The 21,842-nt window shown below is 43.1% G+C and overlaps 3 protein-coding genes and 2 non-coding genes across 6 annotated transcripts in view; 4 read left to right on the forward strand and 1 right to left on the reverse strand.

Moving 5' to 3' along the window:
- PSPH (phosphoserine phosphatase) overlaps window positions 1-7,016 on the reverse strand; it is a 21,697-nt gene extending 14,681 nt beyond the window's left edge. Inside the window, exons 1-2 of one of the 2 annotated variants that reach the window (XM_067309627.1) lie at window positions 6,940-6,948; window positions 2,196-2,241 (exon numbers count right to left, since the gene is read on the reverse strand). Coding sequence is in view for 1 of the 2 variants with exons in the window: in XM_067309626.1 (XP_067165727.1) it covers window positions 6,940-6,983 (44 nt within the window). In the remaining variant the exon portion in view is untranslated. Of the gene's footprint in view, window positions 1-2,195; window positions 2,242-6,939 lie in introns of both variants that reach the window. The other variant, XM_067309626.1, reaches the window with a different exon arrangement.
- Window positions 6,476-14,222, forward strand: CCT6A (chaperonin containing TCP1 subunit 6A). Its single transcript, XM_067309624.1, has 14 exons — window positions 6,476-6,657; window positions 6,960-7,023; window positions 8,573-8,707; window positions 9,341-9,514; window positions 9,664-9,767; window positions 10,319-10,429; window positions 10,998-11,157; window positions 11,385-11,467; window positions 11,882-11,978; window positions 12,457-12,604; window positions 12,886-13,019; window positions 13,131-13,233; window positions 13,620-13,692; window positions 13,858-14,222. The coding sequence occupies exons 1-14, from the start codon at window positions 6,524-6,526 to the stop codon at window positions 13,928-13,930; spliced, it is 1,593 nt and encodes a 530-aa protein (XP_067165725.1). The 5' UTR covers window positions 6,476-6,523; the 3' UTR covers window positions 13,931-14,222.
- On the forward strand, window positions 9,081-9,212 carry LOC136993967 (small nucleolar RNA SNORA22). The gene has a single exon (XR_010886245.1). It is a non-coding gene; the product is annotated as a small nucleolar RNA SNORA22 (small nucleolar RNA).
- On the forward strand, window positions 10,041-10,176 carry LOC136993966 (small nucleolar RNA SNORA15). The gene has a single exon (XR_010886244.1). It is a non-coding gene; the product is annotated as a small nucleolar RNA SNORA15 (small nucleolar RNA).
- Window positions 14,223-15,358: 1,136 nt separating the features above from the next.
- SUMF2 (sulfatase modifying factor 2) lies at window positions 15,359-20,921 on the forward strand. The gene is made up of 9 exons (XM_067309530.1): window positions 15,359-15,489; window positions 15,874-16,030; window positions 16,914-17,028; window positions 17,661-17,705; window positions 18,271-18,421; window positions 18,973-19,028; window positions 19,482-19,566; window positions 20,195-20,360; window positions 20,704-20,921. The coding sequence occupies exons 1-9, from the start codon at window positions 15,432-15,434 to the stop codon at window positions 20,807-20,809; spliced, it is 939 nt and encodes a 312-aa protein (XP_067165631.1). The 5' UTR covers window positions 15,359-15,431; the 3' UTR covers window positions 20,810-20,921.
- Window positions 20,922-21,842: the final 921 nt, after the last annotated feature.

Consider the following 21,842-nt stretch of genomic DNA (forward strand, 5'->3'; position numbering starts at 1 on the left):
GAACAGGAGAGGTTCTGCTCCTTCCCTTGTTTTCAAAATTCTCACTAGGCCATCCTGGCACAGCATCCACCAGGAAACTTCACCTCTGGGACATGTCCTACCTTTTGAGAGATACTCAGTAAAGCGTGCGTGCGTGCGCACACACGCACACACGTACACACACGCACAGAGGAAGAAGGCACAGGAGGAAGCATGCTCCAGTCTCCCTTGGGTGTTACACTGATGTAACTTACTGATTTCTGATAGCTTTCTCTTAGGTGATAGTGAGGTATAAGGACAGACTCAGTAGCTTGCTCACAAGTACATGTCACTTGGAAACATGAGCAAAAAGAACTGAAGCTGTATAAAACTTCTATGGGCAAATCTCTAAGGGATGTGGTAAGGGAGTAGCAAGTTTTGATTCCAGAGCTGTATAGTCCGCTACTGTTGGCAAAGATGAATTACTTTGAAACACAGAGCATCTGCTTGCTTAGATGCATCAACGTTTGGGTGAGATGGTAAGAAAACAGGAATTCCCACAACCAGTAATTATGAGTTCTGTTTCCATTTGGAAAACTTGGGTAGAAAATCTCTGATCTTTCTCGATTGGATTTGAGGTAGGAAGGAAGACTTCCTATTCTATTATTTCCATGCTGGAAAAGCATCCAAGCAGCAAACATTCCAACATGTCTGAGAAAGTAATAGAATGGTGTGGGTAAATGCTGAAAAGAAGAAAATGCGAAAGAGGAAAAGCAAGGGCAAAGAAGAGACCAGAGAAGACTTATAAGAAAGAGAATGACAGAGGAGAGAGAGGGTGATACTTAGGATAAACTTGGAGAAAAAGGAAATTACAAGGAGAAAGTGGAATTCCCAGAAGATCACCTTGCCTCCAAATGATGAAGTATTTCATTAAGCCAGTGTCACAGACCGGCAGGCCACTTAGAAAAAAATCTGGCATTTCCACAAGAGAGTTCTGTTTCGTAACAGAGAGGGTGGAGTCACTGAAGCAAGCCTAGCAATTATGTAAGGCCACATGTTTAAGGAAAACAACTGAAGTCTTTTCTGTTTGCTGACCCTTCAAAGAAGGGCACTTGCCACACTGTGGAAAACTGAAACATCTGCAATATTTGCTACATCTCATGCAAAAGGCAAAAATAAATGATACTCCAGGTGTCCTGTGGCTGACTTATATTTTGATGAGACCTTGATGAGATCTCAAAATCATCATTGTGATTACACTTTACTTGTTATCACATTTCAGCTTTCAGAAGTGCTGCCACCTGCTACTTTGCATTATATTCAAATTTATTGCTGTGAAAAAAATGAAGATTAAGTGAATCTTAATGAAATATTGCCTAAAATAGTTCTTTAAATAGATCACTCAGCCTACACTTTGCAAACAGTCTCTGGCGTTTCCGACTCTGATTCACCTTCCCATTCAACAATGTGAGATTGAGCACTTCACTGAAAGTTGTGGGCTGCACAAGAAGCCCAACTTTGAATTCATTTGCCTTGAGTCATCTCACTGCTGTCAGTGAAGTTAGTCCCAGTTTGCACTGGGGTGGGTGAGAACAGCATCACTTTAGAGGAAAGATGATGCATTTAAGCAAATTAATTAAATATAAGTAAATTGTTATTATTGATTATCTATATTCCTGCCAGTACTACTCTGTAAAAGCTCAATCCATCCATCCATAATTGGAAATTTCTGTGGTTGTTGGTGTAAGAATGGAAAGATTCAGGCCTTAAGTTAGCTCACTGAGCCTGCTCCAAGCTTCTTGGTTTTCTGTTCATTTTTTAAAGGTAGTAAGATCAACCTGCATGCAAATCAATAGATGGATTGTTTGCAGCTATACACAGATATCTGACAGTAGTGCCTAGCTGTAAATTTCTTTAAGCATCTTTGAAAAAATAGGTGAAAAGGGGTAGAGGAAACCTCATGGATGTTGACATACCCAGCCCTCCAATCCCCTGTGCATATCCTGATAAAATGATGATGCTTTCCCCCTGCACGATTGCATCATTCATTCATGCTCCTGTTATAAAATAGGCGCTTCACTGCTGCTACAGCTTGTAGGCCAGTGCAGTCATAGCCCCAGCAGAAGATACTCCACTTTCTATGCTAGAAAAAGACGGTAAGCATTACGGATCTGAATATGCTGAAAGCCAACCCCTTCCAAACTGAGAGAAAAAAAAAAACGTTCCCAGTGACTTACAGTATTGTACTGCCCGTGGCTGTTGCTGCTGCTGCAAATCTCTTGGCTGTACAAGAAAAGAAGGGATCAGCTGAGACCTTCAGTCACATAAATACAAAGGCACGGGCTGATCTGGAAGAAAGCCGCATTTTGTAAATCACTCTTTATAACCTGCTGAGTAAGCCAGCCTGGATTTTTTTTTTTTTAAATCGTTGCACACATGTAACCAGAGAAGTCCAGCTGTTCGCTGACAGGCGTAGGACGGAGAGGTGTAACCTTGCCTGCGTCAGGGGAGGAGCATTCGGCCCGGTTTGGGGCGCTCCCCGCTTGGGTAGGCATGGCTTGGCACAGCGCGCAAGACGATGGGGAGTTTGCTCCCCACTGAGACAGCCTGTGCTACAGGCATGGAAAACCACAGACGGGTCTAAGCAAAACCCCCGGAGCCCTTCCCGCAGAGCGTGGCACAACGGGGCGAGGGACGAGAGCCGCGGAGGTGCTCCGACAAGCAACAGTCTGGAGTTTCAGTTTGCATGGAATCAGAGGCAGGACAGGGAAACTTTTTTTTTGTGTGTGTGTGTGTGGATCAGGTGAAAGTTTTGGTGCGTTAAATTTGCAGTATCGCATTTTGGCTTAAACTGCTATTCAGTGGTATATCAGAGTTTGTAATATTACACTGAATAAAGCTCAGATCGAAAGTCTTCAAAGACTTTGAAAGCAAAAATAAAACCTCTGTTTTTGAGAAGGTTCTGTTTTGTTTCCCCAAATGAAATGTTGTCAAAAGCAGCAGATAATTGCAAAACATGTCTGTGCTAGTGTTTTGGCATCCCACAGAAGAGCTTCCCTCCACAGACGTTCACTGTGGGCATTAGTTAGTAAACTGGAGGCAACCAACCCAGAACTATAAAGTTGGTTATTTGGTTCAAAGTCAAAAAAGCCAGATTGCTGATTTAGCTTCTTTTATTTGCTTGTGATAGGAGTCTTATGACTGCTATCCATCTTGAAAGCTTGTTCTGCACCACTGAATGCACCAGTCACATTTTATGCATGATCTCTTTTGCAATTCCGGCAGTATTACTCCTCAAAATTATGTGCATTAATTAAAATCACAAGCCTTATGTGCATCTCTTCCCACGTCTTCCTTTTTGTCTTTTGGTTTTTGGGTTTTTTTCAAATGTTTTCAGTACTTGCATAACCACTGGTCAATATAAGCATCTATTAGTAACTTCTTGTATCAGGAAAACCTGGTACCAAGCCCCCTTGCTGCAGAACTGGTGACATGGTTCACTGTTCTGTCTGGTCCTGTCTGTTAGTTTTATCATGTCAGGACAGTATGCTTTAGAAGAGATTTAGAAATCATTTATGTGAATAAGGCTTAATCAAAATAGATCTTGATAATGATGAAAGAAGACTGCTTCTACTGAGAATTGCAGTGGGTTTTTTTTTTGCCAAAATAAGCACTGCATGATTTTACTAAGAGAATTGTTGCTGAATATTTCATGAAGGATATCTTCTATATTTGGCTTAGTTCAAAGAACATGTTAGTTTTAATTCAGTTAAGTATTATGTTACAGATTCTAATCTGGTGTAATTTCTCATAGCTTCATGGATTTCAATGGACAACTGAGGCCAAGTTAGCATCTGCCTTGTATTTTTACTACGCGTTAAAAACAAATATGCAGAGCAGTTCCAACAACCACAATTAAAAGACTAAAAAATAAAGAAAAGCTTGTACTGCTATCTAAAAAGTGCTGCAAAATAAAAAAATAGCAATCCTCAAACATATGAGCCAGGAAAGAAGCACAGACAAGTGTGCATGGAAATTTTAAGAGGATGTTCAGGAGTTCAAAGCACAAGTCTCACTGTGTGACTATCAATGCAAGTACATCACCTAACTCTCATACATGATTTAAGAAACTCCTCCCTTCATAAGAGAAGTGGAGACAACCTACATGAAGGACTGGAATTTCTTTGAAAATGGCTTTCCTTTTCTGAAAAAAAAAAAACACAAAATTCAACCTAAAATTTGCCAAAATGACTGCTTTATTTTCCTACAGTAATAATTCCCCTCACAGACCTGAAACTGCTTGGGGAATGGCCAAACCCAAAAGGCTGCAGCTGTCTCAGCTGTGACTTGGAGAAATCACTGCGAGTAGCCAGCCCCACGCACTGTCAGTGTTTAGGACGAGTAATTCCTGCCTTGCCGTGGGACGCCACCCAGACAGGTCACACACGAGCAGCAGGTAAAACATAAAATGCAGTGTGCCTGCTTGTACATTTATGAGCTTGACGAGGCTGCCCTCTGCTGAGAATAGCCCAGAGAAAGGAGTGAGACCACAAATTACAAAACAGAGAAGCAAGAATGGCAAAATATTTGGGTGTGACCCGTGGGCGGCAGAATCTGGGGGCGGCTGGGGATTTAGGTATTTTAATTGCACATTACAGCTAGGCATTGAAACCTTAAATATTGGCACTGCAGCCTTTCAGGGCTGGGTTTTCTTGTTTTGTTTCGTTTTACTTTCAGCAGGCCTGTGGCATCCCTACAGAAAATGAAGAATAAACATTAACAGGAGAGTTCCAGATCCTCATTATGAAATACAAACTGTGATTTCCTGCATTTTGCAATGTTTAATGTTTATTTTTAATGATTACAGCAACAGAAGAGAAAAGAAAAAAAAAAAAAAGCCCAGCCTGGTTCTCTATACTGAGGAATCAACATTAAAATATTTTACAAGAAATATACCCTGCTCAGCTAAACAGAAGGGCTCCAGACTTGTGGTATATGTCTGCTCAGATGCTCGAACATCAGCCTAACATCATCAGCTCGAACATCTGTCTAAAACATTTAAAAATCAGAAACCCAAGCAATTTAGTTAGCAGCTGTCCCCTCCAGACCTGCCAAGTCAGACTGGCAGGACACGCATGGGTGTACTTCTGCACAGGGTGGCACTTTGCCCAGAAACCTGAGAGATCATCACCCAAAGCAGGAGAGCAGCAGGTGCCAGAGGCCCCTGCCAAAATCAGTGAGGTTGGCGAATCTGCCTTAACACTTCACTCCCTGACCATTTCGGTCAGGTTCCCCCAAAACTCTTGTGCTACGAAACTGTACCCAACAGCGAGCTTGGCGTTTACTGCTGGAAGTGATGGGGAAACACAAACGACCCATGGCGCTGCTGCTTGCCGCCTCCGCGGTGGGCTGCAGAAGCCCTGCGCTCGGGGTCGTGCCTGAGCAAACTGGCGCGTGCCTGCTTGCCGGGGGTGAGCACCCTCGGGAGCGGACGGGTTGCCGCGGCGCCGCATGCCACTTGGCTGGTATCTTCCCCACACACCTGTGTGGCCGCAGCCTATGATTTTGTTGGGAGTGGGGGACTTCCTCATGAAAACGCTTTCCTCTCAAGGAAAAATATCTAGCGTCCTCTAATCGGGAGCCCAAAAGCCAGTAGGAAGCCTGCGTTGCACAGCCGCAAGGACTGTGTCCTGACCGGCCACACAGGCTGGATACTTCCAACACCCCATTGAGAGTCGGCTCTCAAGGCTGCACTGACTTTAACAGTATTTGTGTTTTTCTTCCACAGGCCTCACAAGAAATCTCAGCATTGCCTTGGGAGAGACATTCCCTCGCACTTAGGAAGAAAAACTTGCCAAGGGTTCAAAGCCATGTCCTCGTGCCGTGGCTTTGAGGCTGTGAAGGCCACGGTGGCCGCGCTGCAGAGGAGCAGGGGAGACTCGCCGGCCTCTGCAGCCCAAGCAGGATTTCTGTATCAAGGAAGAGCTTTGATTAACCTCAACACTCTGGATTCTTACCAAGAACCGCTTTGATTATTAATCCAGACCGTTTAACTATTAATTCTATTGATCTAATGTTAAATCGACAAGTTTAATTATTTATTCTCATGGTTCTGCAAACCTGGCTGATGCCTATGTCACATGAGAGGGCAGGAGTAACGACCGGGCGACCATGCCCGTCCAAAGGACTAATTTGCAAATTCATAGGCTAACTGCATATTAATTGCCGTGACTGGACAGCGGGCCAGCTAATTACTGCTGCTACCCGTGAGGGGAGCCCGCGCCTCACTAACGCCGAAGAAGCGCGCGCGCCCGCGCTCATTTGCATATGAACGAACAGTTTCCAACGGCCCCGCGGGGCGGGCCTGAGCCGAGAGAGCGACAGGCGCCGAAGCCAATGGGACGGCGGCTGGAGCGCCCCGGGCCAATGGGCGCGCGCGCGCGTCGGAGTGTTCTAGAAGGGGCGGGCGGGGAGGCGCCGCCGCGGGTGCGCGCGCCTCCCCTGCCCTCCCCCTCCCCCTCCCCCTCGGCCGCCTCGCCGTGCCCGGCCCGGCGCAGCGGCAGCGATGGCGGTGAAGGCCCTAAACCCCAAGGCTGAGGTGGCGCGGGCCCAGGCCGCGCTCGCGGTGAACATCAGCGCGGCGCGCGGGCTCCAGGACGTGCTGCGGACCAACCTGGGCCCCAAGGGCACCATGAAGATGTGAGGGAGCCCGCCCGGGGGGGGGGGTTATCCGCGCGCCTCGGCCCCCCCCCCCCCGCCATTCCACCACGCGCCTCAGCGCGCGGGGCGGCCGTTAGGGCCCGAGGGGGCGCGTGAGGAGGGGGAGGGCGGCTCGCGGGAGGCCGGGCCCGGCTCCTGCCGCCGCCATGCGGCGCGGAACAAAGGCGGAGGCCGCGGGGCGGGCGGGGTTGAATGAATGGCGAGGGAGCGCGGCGGGGCCTAGGCCGGCCACGTGTGGCTGGGCCCCGGGGGCCTGCTCACCCGCCTTGTGTCCCCCGCAGGCTGGTGTCGGGGGCTGGAGACATCAAGCTGACCAAAGATGGCAACGTGCTGCTGCAGGAAATGGTGAGCTGGTTCTTGTCTACGGCGTGGGGGGGGATGGGAGCCGCGGGGAGTGTTAGGGAAGCTGAAATCTGCTCCCCTTCCCTTTGGGTGCCTGTGGCAGAAGGGGGGCTCCATCCTCTGCTGAGCCCGGCCTGTATTTCTGTGGTATTTGGCTCTGTGCTTTGAGGGGAAATGTCCCTTGGGAGGAGGATCAAGAAACAGGTGCTGCTTGGTAAATACTGGATAAAGTTTAGATGTTAATCTGGCAATTAAAAAGGAAACGGTCTGTTTAATGGAATTACCGTTTTTGCTACTTTTATTTTACTTATGGAAAAGCATACCTTTATTGTACTTGAATAGGCCTAAGAAAGTGGGGATTTCTATAGGTTCATGGCTTAAAAGATGTTTAAATCTGAGTGATGGATGTAGTTCATTCATATCACTTTCCCTTCAAGTCTGGAGTCATATCACAGTTTCTCCACTGTATGGGTGAAGATTATATGAAGGGTGGTGCCGTCCCATCGTTAGCCTTGCGCATGTGTCATGTGCCTGGGTCACGGCTGCTTGTCCCTGGTCCAGAGTGGGGCGTATTTCCTGATGGTGTTAGGTTGTAGTGTGCCCCACGCCTCCCTTGTGAACTATTCCACCTTGTTAACAAACTATTGAACTTCTGCGTAAAATATTCAAGTTAATATAAACAGTTGTCTGGCAGACAAGAAAAATCTAATAAGTTGCTTCAAACTAGAAGTAGCACTTTAAAGACAAGAGTGATTAAAAAGTTAATTGAGTAACAACATAAATTATTCCATTCATGTTTTGCTATCTCACTTTTGTTTTTTAAGTACAGTTACTAAGCAGAAATTTCATCAAATGTGGATACTGCTGCTCTGTAGGTTTGTAGGCTTCAGCCTATGCTGAAATGCTCTCCAGTCAGCAATTGGAGATGCTAAGTGATACATGTGTTGCTTAAATTAATAGGCCTGTTTGTGTAAGTGACATAAGGTCATGTGTGGTGGTTGTGAACTTTGGCCAGATAGGAATGATATTCCTGCTGTGTTTATAGCAGAAACACTAGTGTGCTGCTGCTTGATATTTCAGTAGAGGAACTGACAAGAAAGAAACTAGCTGAATATTCCATTTCAGAAGAAGGAATAAACTGTCCAAGTATTGATAAACCAGACATTTAGTAGATAAGTGCAGCAGTGCATGCAGAGATCCCTAAATTAGCTCCAAACATACTAGTCTAAATGTCAGAAGCAGTATAGTTGCGGTGGTGTATCTGGTCCCTAATGGAAAAAAAGGATTCTGTCAAGTGAAGTACTGCTCATAATGAGAGCTGGACTAGCCTGTTTAGATGCACAATCTGGGGGGAGAAAATTTAGTGTTACATGCATTAATACAAGAGACTTAAAGTGTGTTTATTTTGTTTTGTTTTTTAACTTGTTGAATCCTGCTGAATTGACATAAATCACAAAAATTCAACTAGTCCTTAAATATTTTGTTCTAGCTGATTTGAGATTAGTTACTTTCCGTAGCAAGGTTTATTGCTCAGCTTCTTGCTTTTGTTTAGCAAATACAACACCCAACAGCCTCCTTGATAGCAAAAGTAGCAACTGCACAAGATGACATCACTGGAGATGGCACCACTTCAAATGTCTTGATCATTGGAGAACTTCTAAAGCAGGCAGATCTCTATATTTCTGAGGTATGTATGCAATAATTACTCCATAGATAATAATGAATGAAGAGCTTTATCTGAGACCATTCAACTTTTGCTTTGTTTAATGCTAATACTCATAAATCAAACATGAAAGTGAGCGCGTGTTTCTACTTAAAAGGAGTACATTGCAGAACTTGTAAAATGAAGAAAAGCTAAAGCTGAAGACCTAAGACTTGTTCAAAATCAAAACCACTTATTGTGGATATTATCACTTTTAATAAGGTTACATCCGACACTTGCTGTTATTTCTGGCTATTCTGTTTGAGTTTAAACAGTTTTCTTGCTTGCATGTTAGTGAGGAGATCCTCTGTGATAATAGATATACTGGACAGTATAAACTGCAGAATAGGCATTCCTGTTGCACAGTGAACACCCAAGTGTGCTTTGTAGTTCCCTTGGTTTTAATTCTGTGCTAGAATAACCTGTGCTTTTCCTCTGCATTGGAAGGATTGTCATTCCTTTTATATGTATTCAGAAGGACAGGACATTCTTTTGTCTCTGTATGCAGATTCCCTGTGTTTCAACATTGGATGCGATGCTGAAACCACAGGTTCCACTTGTGAAAAATACCGTTTCATGTTCTGTTGGCTAATGATTTACCTGCTTTTCTTGCATTAGGGCTTGCACCCCAGAATAGTAGCGGAAGGATTTGAGATTGCAAAGGAAAAAGCACTTGAAGTTTTGGAGCAAGTCAAAGTAACCAAGGAAATGGACAGGGAGACCCTTATAGATGTTGCCAGAACATCCCTCCGTACTAAAGTTCATACTGAACTTGCTGATGTCTTAACAGAGGCAAGTGTGCATGTGTTATCTGTCCATTTTTGTGTGAAGGGGTCCAGGTTTTAAACTGTTCTGGCTGTTCCTTGGGGTGAAAGGTGGATGGAAAGGTGTGACCTTGCCCTGTGGAAGACTAATTTGTTTGTTTGTTTGTTCTATTCCAGGCTGTAGTAGATTCTATTTTGGCAATCAGAAAACCAGATGAGCCCATTGATCTCTACATGGTAGAGATTATGGAGATGAAGCACAAATCTGAAACTGACACAACGTAAGAATGAAACAAATATCCTTGAGTTTAATGGTTTCCTGAAATGTGAATAGCTTGGATTTTCTTTTCCAGAAGGAGAGATTAGGTGTCTTGATACACTGCTTATTTGCTTATAACAATGCTGTATATTATTTTTTCAGCAGTAATGCTTTTGTGGCATGATTATGTTTTATATTTGTTTATTACAAGTACAAAATATGTATTAGGTAAATGAAAACTGGATTGTGGTTATTTCAGTTGAAAATTTTGTAAGTTCTTAAATGTACCTCAGTGGCATGGATGAATTCTGCATTAGCTTTCCTCAGTAGCTGATGCGGTCAGACACTATGCAAGAACATATTCCCTTTTCACACTCTGGTTGGTATGCTTTTTGCATGAAAATGGGCATGCCCGTGGAAGTGGGATACATGATCTTTGTTTACCTCTAATATGAGTATATAGGCAATTCATGTTTGACTAGTTGCACCATCAGTTGTCTGCAACTAGTCTGTTTGTCCATGAAATGCATATTTTTTGTATGTTGACATAAAAAATGTTTTTTACTTTCTCAGGCTGATTAGGGGGCTGGTTTTGGATCATGGTGCTCGTCATCCTGACATGAAGAAAAGAGTGGAAGATGCTTTTGTTCTTACTTGCAATGTATCTCTAGAATATGAGAAAACGTAAGTATACAGCAGAAAGGTCAGGAGCAGAAAATACTCCCGTGTTTCAAACTTCTTTCTTTTTTTTTCTTTTAAGATGTACGTAAATAAGTATTGAAGGACTGCATGGAATCTATTCTAGAGCAGGCAGGTAGTGTAGAAGGTGGAATGGAAGAACTGACGCTCTCTCTGCAGTCCTTTCCTAGAAAAGGGAAGCTGACGACTCAAATAAAACTGACTGTAAATGTCAGTTTGAGAGGCATAGCTCCGCAGTGTTTCTTTTGTTGTCTCGCTGAAAGATGGCTGGAAGTCCTTTCTTCAGGCATAATTTTATACTGTAGAGTGACTATAGGAATGTGCTTTGGAGTTCTCTGTTACAAATGTGTTGTTTATTTTTGCATTGAAAAATCTGTGAATGGGGCGAGGGGGAGGATGTTATATATAATGTGTTAAAATCTTACTGAAAGAATTCCTTAGGCAGTCCTTAATCTACTTTTAAGCTTTTTTTTTTTTTTTCTTCTGCAGCATAGAGGACAAGTAGTTATTGTTTTACTGTTTTGATTCTCTTCCCCCCCCCCACCCCCTTCAGAGAGGTGAGCTCTGGATTCTTCTATAAAAGTGCAGAAGAAAGAGAGAAACTTGTAAAAGCAGAAAGAAAGTTCATTGAAGACAGAGTGAACAAAATCATAGAGTTGAAAAAAAGAGTCTGTGGTGATTCGGATAAAGGATTTATTGTGATCAACCAGAAGGTGAGATGAATAGATATAACAACTAAGTAGAAAATGAATTTGAGATGTTGGCTCTCCCCCCCTCCCCCCCATATATAGTTTCTATTCAAGTTTGAGGGGGAGGTTGGGTTTTGGGTTGGGTGTTTTTGGTTTTTGTTGTTGCTGTTGGAGCATTGAGAAAGAATTTACTCATTAGTTTCAGCCTGGGAGAGTTTCTTCTTCCTGACAGTCCCTTTCCTTGTTTCTAGGGAATTGACCCATTTTCCTTGGATGCACTTGCAAAAGAAGGAATAGTTGCTTTGCGCAGAGCTAAAAGGAGAAACATGGAAAGGTCAGTTCCTGGGGAGAAGGAGTAAATAACTTGCTGTTCCAGCCTCACACAGTGAATCAGGTCTGGCTTGAATCCACCTTTAAGGACTCGCACTAATTTAAGAGTCTGCTTCAATCTATTAGCTCTTACTAGAGTAATACCAGGTATTTTAGTGTAAATCATGGAAACATCAGTTCAGCACACTAAGTGAAGTAGGATTTTGAGCTATCAATAAGCTTCAAGTCTAGACACGTGTAGAAGAGGTCGAATTCTACAGGCTGATTTTTGTGAAAAGCTCTTTAGTGAACAGAAACAAACGGATCCAAGCCTAACAAGTATTATACTCTGTGCACTGAAACACAGTTATGGGCTACCTCAGTGACTTGAGATTTTGCTTAGTTTAAAACCAATGTTAACCTGTATAAATACTTTCAGACTGACCCTTGCGTGTGGTGGTACTGCTATGAACTCTGTAGAGGATCTCACTCCTGAATGTCTGGGACATGCAGGGCTTATCTATGAGTATACATTGGTGAGTATGACTGGGAGCTTTCAACTGGAGCTAAGTTAAATATGCCTTTGCAGATCTTGCTTGGTGCTACTTTTCCTTTGTCTTGCTGTGTCTCTGCAAGAAGGAGTTCTAAGTTTTAAGAGAAATACTGGAGTAGAAATAAAGACTGGTGGCATTTTGGATTGTAGTGTCCACTTGTATGTGAACATCTGCCTAGATATTTGCTCTTGTCATAACTTATTTTCCTATTGTTATTTCCATATTATGCTTTTAAAGTCTGTAAGATTGAGAAGATGGAAATAGAGTTGTTAGATGCTCTTAGGCACTTAACGTGCATAGCTTTTTTGTGTGGATAAAGAAATACATGTATCTAGTTTCTCATCACTTCTTGAAAACCTGTTACTTCAGAACTGAATCTGAAAGTCTGGGGGTTTTTTTATTTATGTGTATATGTTGTTTAAGCAAATGTGTGACACCAAGAACATAACCCTGTTTGTAGGGTGAAGAGAAATATACCTTTATTGAGAAATGTGACAACCCTCGCTCTGTTACCCTGTTGATCAGGGGACCGAATAAGCATACACTCACGCAAATCAAGGATGCAGTAAGAGATGGTCTACGTGCTGTTAAGAATGCTATCGAGGATGGTAAGTCTCTACTCTGTTTATCCATGTTAAGGACTTAGAGTTCTGTTGAAATTCATCTTGAAATGGCTGAATTTGTATTGGCTTAACTGGTAGCTGATGCAGTCATACACCAAACATAATGTACCACTATTAAAGAACAGTAACTAACACTTCACATTAAATATATTTAAAGTGGTTGATACTGTAGTTTCAGTAAGTAGCTGATCTTTTGGGGGGTGAGGGAAGAGATCAAACTACTGTAGAAGTAGTATAGTTTCTCAGTAGTATGTTTTCTCTTACAGGATGCGTGGTTCCAGGAGCAGGTGCACTAGAAGTGGCAGTAGCTAATGCTCTTGTTAAGCATAAACCTAATGTCAAAGGAAGAGCCCAGCTCGGAGTTCAAGCTTTTGCTGATGCTCTTCTCATCATTCCTAAGGTATAAGGAACTCCTGAATGAAGTGGCTTTAAAGCACTCTAAAACACAGCTATCTCTGCAGGAGTCCACTTCAGACTAACAACATTACTTCATGTCTTTGTTCTCTCAAAGGTTCTCGCTCAGAACTCTGGTTACGATCCCCAAGAAACACTAGTGAAGGTTCAGACAGAACATGCAGAGTCAGGGCAACTTACTGGAGTTGATCTGAACACTGGTAGGAACCTTTTTAAAATACAGGATGCTCTAGTAAAAGCAGCTTGGCAGTAATTCTGAAATAGCAAAATAATGCTTCTGAGTGACACAAGTAACTCTTGCTTCTTTCAATGAAACATAAAATTGCAGTTACTGAAATCAGGCATAGCTTTCTGCATGAAAAACTAAGCAAAATGCTTTAGCAGGATGTGCTGTTGCAGTCAGTCTTCATGTACTGTTTTTATATATTTTTATATATATATAATAATGTGCATTCTGCTTAAGTTTTGTGTGAAGATGAAGCACACAGAGTAACACTTCATGTTTGTAGCAAGTAGCAGAAAGTCACAGTTTGAATGAAGTAAACCAGTTATTGATTACTTAAAGATTGTTTTATCTTTTCCCCAGGTGAACCAATGGTAGCTGCAGCAGCTGGAATTTGGGATAATTATAATGTTAAAAAGCAACTGCTTCATTCATGGTAAATGTTATAATGATTTCACTTTAAATAGTAATGGGAGTTTGATCATCAAAGTTGATGCAGTAATTTGGGATCAAGTTATCAATGTATAGAGGAAGCTGACTTTTTTTTAAGATGAACTGTATCAAAATTGATGTTCTAACAGTCTTTATTTAATATTTCTAGCACGGTGATTGCTAGCAATATTCTCTTGGTTGATGAAATTATGCGAGCTGGAATGTCGTCTCTTAAAGGCTGAATCGGATCTGCTGCCGTCAGTGGTGATCATCATGAGTAGCATTGCCCCATGGAATAATTTTGAAGAAGTCCACCTGAAAGCAGTCTTCTCTTAGCTATAGTGGATTTTCACAGCAATGGAAGTTACTCTACTGTAACTAGAAATACCCCTTTGGTAAACATGGCCACTCAAAATATTAGCAACTATTCAAATATTTGATTCTAAAATCAGTTATTTATTTTTAACTTCACTGAAGTGTACAACTGAAGTTGCTGTCCTTTTTACCCAATAAACTGTTCTGTTCTGTGCTTTACTTGTGTCAGTTATTTAATACCTTGCATTCCTTAGGCCTGGTCTTCAGCATTCTGTTTATCACCTTAGTGAACAGCGGTGGGCTCCAGGGCTTGATCGCATTTTCTAGCTCTCAGTTGTGCATTCTGGATTTCATTATAGATCCAGAGCTCACCGTGGTAGAGTTCATGGTTTGATGGGGTTGTGAAAATACTGCTAGTTTTCTAATGTCCTTGGACAACAGCCTGCTTCCAGAGTAGGTAGCATTCAGATCTGGAATTTTTCCCGTATTGAATTAAACTAATTATTTCATAGTTTTGGACTTGGCTTTTCACAAATAAAACTTAGTTCACTTGCTCTAAAATGATTAAGGTATGCATGTTTAAAAAGCTATTGTCTTTGTTCTGCAAATAATGAAGGATTTTTTGCACTCGAACCTACCAAAAGAGGTAGCTGAACTTCAGCGTGGGGCCTGTGTTTGCATTAATACACCTACGTTTTGACTCTTCAGTGTTTTAGAGTAATTTTTGGGATACAGTTGAAAAGCAAACTCCTCTTTGTGTATATACATGATCTCAGATACTTCCAAGTGAGTTTCTTACTGTTGCAGAAAACCATAAAAACAGGCTCAAAACAGTACTTAAGTAATCGGAGGAGCAGGAAGGGCTGGGGTATGGGGGGGGGGGAATAGGAGCATATGCCTTTCTTTACTGAGTTGGAGCTATGTTGTCAAGGATGGACATTAAAGTTCTTTTGGTGCCAACCAAGCCAAGGAGCACAGCTGGGGCAGGTGGGCTGAGCTGTTGTAGTTGCATGGGGTTTTTTTATTAGTGGGTAAAAAGAGGTAACAGAAGGGTAAAATAGTTCCCATGACAGGTACCCTTAAGTCAATGCCATGCTTGCTAGAGTAGACCAGAGTCAGTTGTTCTGCCTGTTACAAGTACTCCATACTGGCTTTATTTTCACCTCTTAGATGGCTGTCTAAAATACGTTGGCCATCTCGAGGAGTAACGTTGTGGGTGCCTGACCTGCGTGGTGACAGCACACGGGGCCCGGCTGTGCGCTGCGCAGGAAGGCGGACCTGGTGCAGGGAAGCGCTTCGCTGCCCTCCCCAAGCGGAGAGCCCGGAAACACTTCCCTGGGGCTAGAGCTCTTCTGGGTCAAAGCCCTTCAGTTCCTCCTTAATTCATTTTGCCTCTCCCTGACGTTGCCTGGCTTGGCTCCCAGGAAAATGCGGCTAGCTCTCGTGTTCTGCTGCTGTGTGCTAGGCAGCAGCCATGCTCTGCGAGGTGAGTTAATGAGCTTGTGCTGCTTTTTCTGCTGATCCTTCTGCCTTGGTTCTTGCATCCTGTTGCAGCAGAGCTTTAAAATTAGTTATGCCTCTCTGTTCAGGTTCTTCTCCCAGTTGCAGCAAAGCATTTATTTAAAGGAATTGCCTTGCTGATTTGGTCTGCCTGCTGTTCCTTTTCCAGGAGAGAAATGGAAAATGTTACCTTATAATAAAGGCTGTTTTCAAACAGTAGATATCTATATAAATGCTAAGCATTGTTACTAACTACTCTATTGCACCCTTTTTCCAGGGTGTAGAATGACTGTTTGGCAAAGAAGGTATGCTGTCCTGTGCTTTTATATTTAAAAATGAATGTTCTCATACTAAGTTGCTTCACTTCTAGCTTTTGGAAAGGAAGAGAACATGGTGCAGCTGCCTGGTGGGAAGTTTCAAATGGGATCCAGTTCCCCGGAGAATAAAAACGGAGAAGGGCCAGTCAGGGAGGTGACTGTGAAGTCATTTGCTATTGACAAATACCCCATCACAAACAGGGATTTCAGGTAAGACTGAAGGTTTGAATTTGCTCCGTTTGCAGGGTCGCAATAGCTCAGGCAGTCGCTGGAAGGACATGGGTGTTGTAGCTTTCAGATCCTGGAAACCAGTCCAATAACATACAGCTAACTTCTGAACAAAAAAATAGGTCTGTCTATAATAAATCACCTTTACAGGTGCAGGCTAAAGTATCTTACCAAAGCAGCTTGCCAATATGCATTTACTAATAGGGCTGTGCTGTTACAGGTTACTGAAGATTCTAGTTTCCATTTGTAAATGCTGGGCCACTCCTCAGAATTTTTTTTTTTTTTTTGGAAGTTCTTGTACAAAGCACCAGTAACTGTATTGTGGGAAATGCCTTTAGTCACCCACCTGAGCCCTTGATAGTTAAAAGCATCATTTCCACATGCCTGTAGCCTGGCCAGTAACATACAGTAAAAACTCATTCTGAGACTATGAGGAAGCAAATGGGACAGAAGTAGGGCAAGATCACACAACAGCATGGGATATTTGCTACATTTGGGGGCACATTTAGCTGCAATAGCAGCTGTTGGTCTTTATATAAATGGCTTTAAGGGCTTTTTGGTCTGTGCAATTGTTACATTTTGTTAAAAGATCAAGGTATAGGATGATTTTTACCCACAAAAGTAATATAAAAAGCTGATGAGCAGATCTGTGAACAGATCCAAATCAGACCAGTTTCATCTCTTAAAAATCTACCAAGCTGATTGTACTGGGGAGGACCTGGGACTCTCAGCAGGTTTGTGGCGGCTGCAGTTCTTATGTGTTCGCCGTGCTCTAAACTCGTTGCATGTGTAGATTGCTGTATTTGGTGGTGTTACTCTTGAAGAACTCTTACCCAGACACCTGAGCGTGTTATATTTATGCCAGGGAGTTTGTTAGAGAAAAGAAATACAAAACAGAAGCAGAAGCATTTGGCTGGAGCTTTGTCTTTGAGGATTTCGTATCTGAAGAGCTGAAAAAAAAAGTCACCCAAAAACTGGAGGTAAATCCAACCTGAAATTTGAAAGATTTTAATAGATGGGCAACACCCCAAGGGGATGATTTTCAATCGCGATGATGCAGAAAGCATTACTGATGGCATTCCTGTCTGACGTCTGTGTTTTAAATAAAAGAAACATGAGGGAAAAAGCTTGCAGATTGCAGTAGGTATTGTTTTTCTGCTTAGTAACAGCTAACTCTCCCTTACCACTCTGGCCTTTCTCGGTGTTCTTTTCTCACACTTGGGTTGTTTGGCTTTTGAAAATAGCAGGACTAAGCCTGGCCTGATTTAAGACCCCCCCCCCTTTTGTTTACATTCTCTCCGAACTTTGTCAAATTTGACTTATTAGATGTTCCAATGAGCTGGGAGAAAGTAAAGCGTGTTTCAAAGTATTCTATTCATCAAATCTTAAAACAGAAAAAATAAACACTGAGGGCTTTTTAATCTGTTTTTACTTTTAAAAACAGATGCGCCTCGACTCTGTACTCTAAACCAGATCCAACTATAGAATTTAACCGTTTCCAGACTAACAAGTACTCTTCTTTATACATGCTGCTATAGGATGATTTAGGTGTGCATAGCTTTGGAAGGAGGTCACCAGTCAAGCGTTAATCTGGTGTCATTTCTTTTCTCAGTCCGCGCCTTGGTGGCTGCCTATAGACAAGGCTTTTTGGCGACAGGTGAGCAGAGCTTTTCATTGCGACCCTTCCACTCTTCGGAGATGGCTGGTTACACCCTTGTGTTGGGATGGGTAGTCTAGGACGAGGGACATGGGAGATTTGGCTATGGATAAACAGTAGTTTATTAACTGAATGTTCATTAGTTTCACTGTTCTCTCTTACTCAAAAGTTGACCTGAATGTCATGAAATGTTACCACTAACCCTGCTATAGATTTCAAAGTTCTGGCAGCTTTAGTAGACAACCTATTCAAAATCCATTGGCAAAAGCACTCTTAGATCAAGAGTCTCACCATTTTGGTGCTAAATTAAATGCGTTGCAGAAACTTTTGCTACCACAAAATCAGTCATGGAGAGTCCTTTGCATGCTGAGGGCAGAGCCAAACAGTGCTGGGGGCACACAAGTTTCATGTATGCTGAACCTCATTGAATAAAAATGGGGGGGAAATCGCATCTCAAGTTCCATTGCTGCAGGTTTCCCACCTTGCTCTGAACTGTCCTTTATTTCCTTCTTAATGGAAAAGTTCATAAAATCAATTAAAATGTGTTCAATGCAATTCTTCCCAGCCCTCAGGTCCTGGCTCCAGTATAAAAGACAGGCTGGATTATCCGGTGTTGCATGTGAGCTGGAATGACGCGCAGGCATTTTGCAGGTGGAAAGGGAAGAGGCTTCCCACCGAGGAGGAGTGGGAATTTGCTGCTAGGGGAGGCCTAGAGCGTATGTAAGACAAGCTTTGACCTTTTTCTTAAACCAAACCAACTCATCAAGTAACGTTAGTCCTACCGGACTCTTTGAGCTATCCAAATCTCCATATAGAGATGTTTTTAGAGGTTAATCTAGGGGACTGAATAGCCTCCTTTGGCCTGAGAGTCAATTAAATAGTGACTTCTCTATGTTCTCAATCAATCTTCCTAAGTGAACCACTTCATCCAGATAAAAACACCATTTCACAGGTTGGGGCAAGGAGTGACCCACCATGAGGTCGCATGCTAGTATTGGCCTACGGCAACCCCTGTGAGCAACCGTGGGACTCCCTGGCATGAGCAATGGTTTGTAAATGGGAAGTTGCGTCTGGCTCCCATTCTCCCCTCTGCCCCGTTGGTGATGTTTGTAGTGATTAGACCAGTAGGTATCATTCATATAACTCTTCTTGGCGTCCCAAGCTGAGCAGAAAAGGACAGCAATAAAAGCCTGTTTAAAAATAGGCAAATCCAGAAGTTGGACTGACTTGTAGGGAATAACTGGTTGTCTTGCTTCCTCTTTGACAGAAAGAATATATCCCTGGGGAAATAAGTTTCAGCCAAACCGTACGAACCTGTGGCAGGTAAGATCCTAAAAACCATCCTGTCTGTGTTGAGCTGTTCTGAGGGTGTTTTTTTTAACTCAATCACAGAATTTGTGTGGCTGTCAAAGCATATTGCATGGTGCTGGGAAGCAATGCAGACTTACCTGCAAAGTACTGAAAATCATCTCCTGGTACTTTATCCAGAGTATCCTTAGAATGGAGCAGTGTCACCCTAGTTTCCGTGGGGAAACTGGGATTTTGCTTCTTCAGGAATGGATCTATTCAGACAAAAAGTTTTTAGGAAAGTGGATTGTCTTTTCCTTGGGGGAACTTTAAATGGTTGATCTGCTATCTTGGACACAAGGTTATGTAGAGCTAATTTGCAACAGAGAGTTATTTCCACTATTTAAGTACAACACAGTTCTCTAAAGATCAAGACTTATTATCTTATCTGTGGTGGGTCTTTACTTAGAATGATCTGTCTTCCCACAGGGCAGTTTCCCGAGGGTTGATACAGCTGAAGATGGTTATCATGGTGTTTCACCAGTGACAGCGTTCTCTCCTCAAAACAACTATGGTGTGGAACAGACAGCCCTGTTCTGGTTTTTAGACTGGCATCTGCTTGCTAATAGCCATTCAACAGTAACTGATGAAGCAGAGTGTGGTCAAGCAGAGTTTAAAATATAAATTATATAAATGGGATATTATATAATATTATATATTATAATATATATATTATATATTATATAAATGGGATTTATATAAAATATAAATGGGATTACATCATCTTGAGAGAATAACAGTGAGCCTTGCAAGAGCATTGATGGTGGTTACTGAAGTTGGCTGAAGTGCACCAGATGTACTTCAATGAACCAAACCATTCTAGGCTTTTAATAGCAGTCAATTACTTTCTTGTTTGTGAGTTATCGCAAACAGCACGTGATTTATGTGAAAAACTCGAGTGCACTGTTTTGAGGGAAGCAGATGCCATTCTCTCATTATGCAGACGGGAAATGATGAGACTCATTTAAGCTGAGAGATTCATGGAAGGCCCTGTTGTAAACACGGGCTCCGTGCTCTCGCCATTAACCACACTTTTCCAATGATGCTTTGAGTGTTGCATATAAACTCCATACAGCAAAGTGCTTTTGCAACCTTTGTGTATGTGCTCTCATAATCCTAATACAAAAACATTTCTGTCTCAGGGCTCTACGATCTGCTAGGAAACACTTGGGAGTGGACTGCATCAGAATACCTAACTCCTGGGCTTTCATCAAGGCAGCGTGCTCAGAAAATGCATGTCTTGAGAGGTGCATCTTGGATTGACACTGCAGATGGATCTGCGAATCACAAAGCTCGTGTTACGACAAGGTAGGTTTGTGCAGTGCCCAAGTGCTGTTTCACAGTGATCTGTTGTTCCTTGGTTATATAAGAAGGTGTTTTATTTTAGAAGACATTTGTCAGTTCCTACTCAGTTTTTTTGAGAAGCCTTTAGGAAAACATACTGCAAGTATTGCTAAAAATTTTGCTGCTATAAACACATTCCTCAATGCTTCTCAAATTGTGTGCGTTTTCCATCAAGTATTTAGTACTTTGCTAGAAGTTATTCATGGTCTGTGGAAGATGTTCATAGTCTGTTATGCAGGGTCACATAAAATGCTTCAAGTGTTAACTAAGAGCGATCGGTAACTTTGGATATCTTTTTCCATCCTAGAATGGGGAACACACCAGATTCAGCCTCTGATAACCTCAGTTTCCGCTGTGCTGCTGACATACAGAATCACAAAGCTAAGAAAAGTGGGACCAAAACTGAGCTCTGAGGAGGTCACTTAGAAAGACCTGGGGGCATTTTCTCCTGTGGAGATGAACAGTAATTCCAGCAGTCAAACTTTCATTAAACTAGCCAGTTTTAAAAATTGAAAATAAATACTTTCAGCTAAAACTCATTTCTGCACCGGGATATTTGGGCACTGAGTGGGAACTGGGAATGACAGATGGGGGGGTTGTCTTTAATGTCCTCTTGATGTTTTAGATATTACATTTCTCCTTTCGATATCCATGTAACAAGGCAGAGGGGTGCATGTGTGTGAGACCACCAGTGCACAGCATTAAGCCAGGAGCTCCTCCGTCTACCCCGTGCCTTCTGGCTTTGCAATGCCTCGCTCTCTCCCAGTGCTGGTTCCTCATCGCCTCTGTCTGCTCCAGTAGGACGAGCCAGAGGGACCATAAACGAGCTCCAGGGAGCTGCTCGAGCAGCAGGCTGAAACGCGGGACTGGAGCACAAGCACCAGCCCGGACCACCAGGCCTGTCATTACCACCAGCTTGGAGATGGGATGTCCCCTGGCACTTTTAGGAAAGGAGCAGGTTCAAGAACCGCAGCCCAGCAGATACACTAGCTGGCAGCCAAAAAAGAGGCAGTGACATTCAGGTCTCAGGCTGCTCTCGGCCAGGCACGCAGCCTCCCTGCTACAAGCTCCACACTGCGACTCCCCTTGCCCATGTACCTGAGGTTTGCTACCAGCACTTATCGGCTCGAGGCTGCGCTGTGACGGGTCCTAGCAAGGGAACTACATGTGTCATCACGGGGAACGGCGCAATTTGGAAAGCGAGCTCTCCAGGCTCGCTGCGGTGGCCATTCCTCGCTGGCGTGGAGTTGCTCAGTTCTGTCCTTCTGTCACCAAATCTGACGGAAGCACAAGCCCTGGGCCTCCCTCAGAGCAAGAAAGAGGCCAGCTCCGGAGCCGAGCCTTTGCTGCGAGATCTCTGCCTTTTTGGAAAGCAGCTAGAGCTATAGCTTATTACAGCTCTCCTAGCAGCTGCATCTCCAAATCGGTTCCTTTAAGTGATTTTGG

Source organism: Apteryx mantelli, chromosome 22 (genome assembly GCF_036417845.1).
Source record: "Apteryx mantelli isolate bAptMan1 chromosome 22, bAptMan1.hap1, whole genome shotgun sequence".
Lineage (NCBI taxonomy): Eukaryota > Metazoa > Chordata > Aves > Apterygiformes > Apterygidae > Apteryx > Apteryx mantelli.

Coding starts and splice junctions, on each gene's coding strand:
- SUMF2 (XM_067309530.1), top strand. CDS start 15,432: ATGCGGCTAGCTCTCGTGTTCTGCTGCTGTGTGCTAGGCAGCAGCCAT. Junction 17,706..18,270: donor ACAAGGCTTTTTGGCGACAG/GTGAGCAGAGCT, acceptor AATTCTTCCCAG/CCCTCAGGTCCTGGCTCCAG. Junction 20,361..20,703: donor AAAGCTCGTGTTACGACAAG/GTAGGTTTGTGC, acceptor TTTCCATCCTAG/AATGGGGAACACACCAGATT.
- CCT6A (XM_067309624.1), top strand. CDS start 6,524: ATGGCGGTGAAGGCCCTAAACCCCAAGGCTGAGGTGGCGCGGGCCCAG. Junction 13,020..13,130: donor CTCTTCTCATCATTCCTAAG/GTATAAGGAACT, acceptor GTTCTCTCAAAG/GTTCTCGCTCAGAACTCTGG. Junction 13,693..13,857: donor AAGCAACTGCTTCATTCATG/GTAAATGTTATA, acceptor TAATATTTCTAG/CACGGTGATTGCTAGCAATA.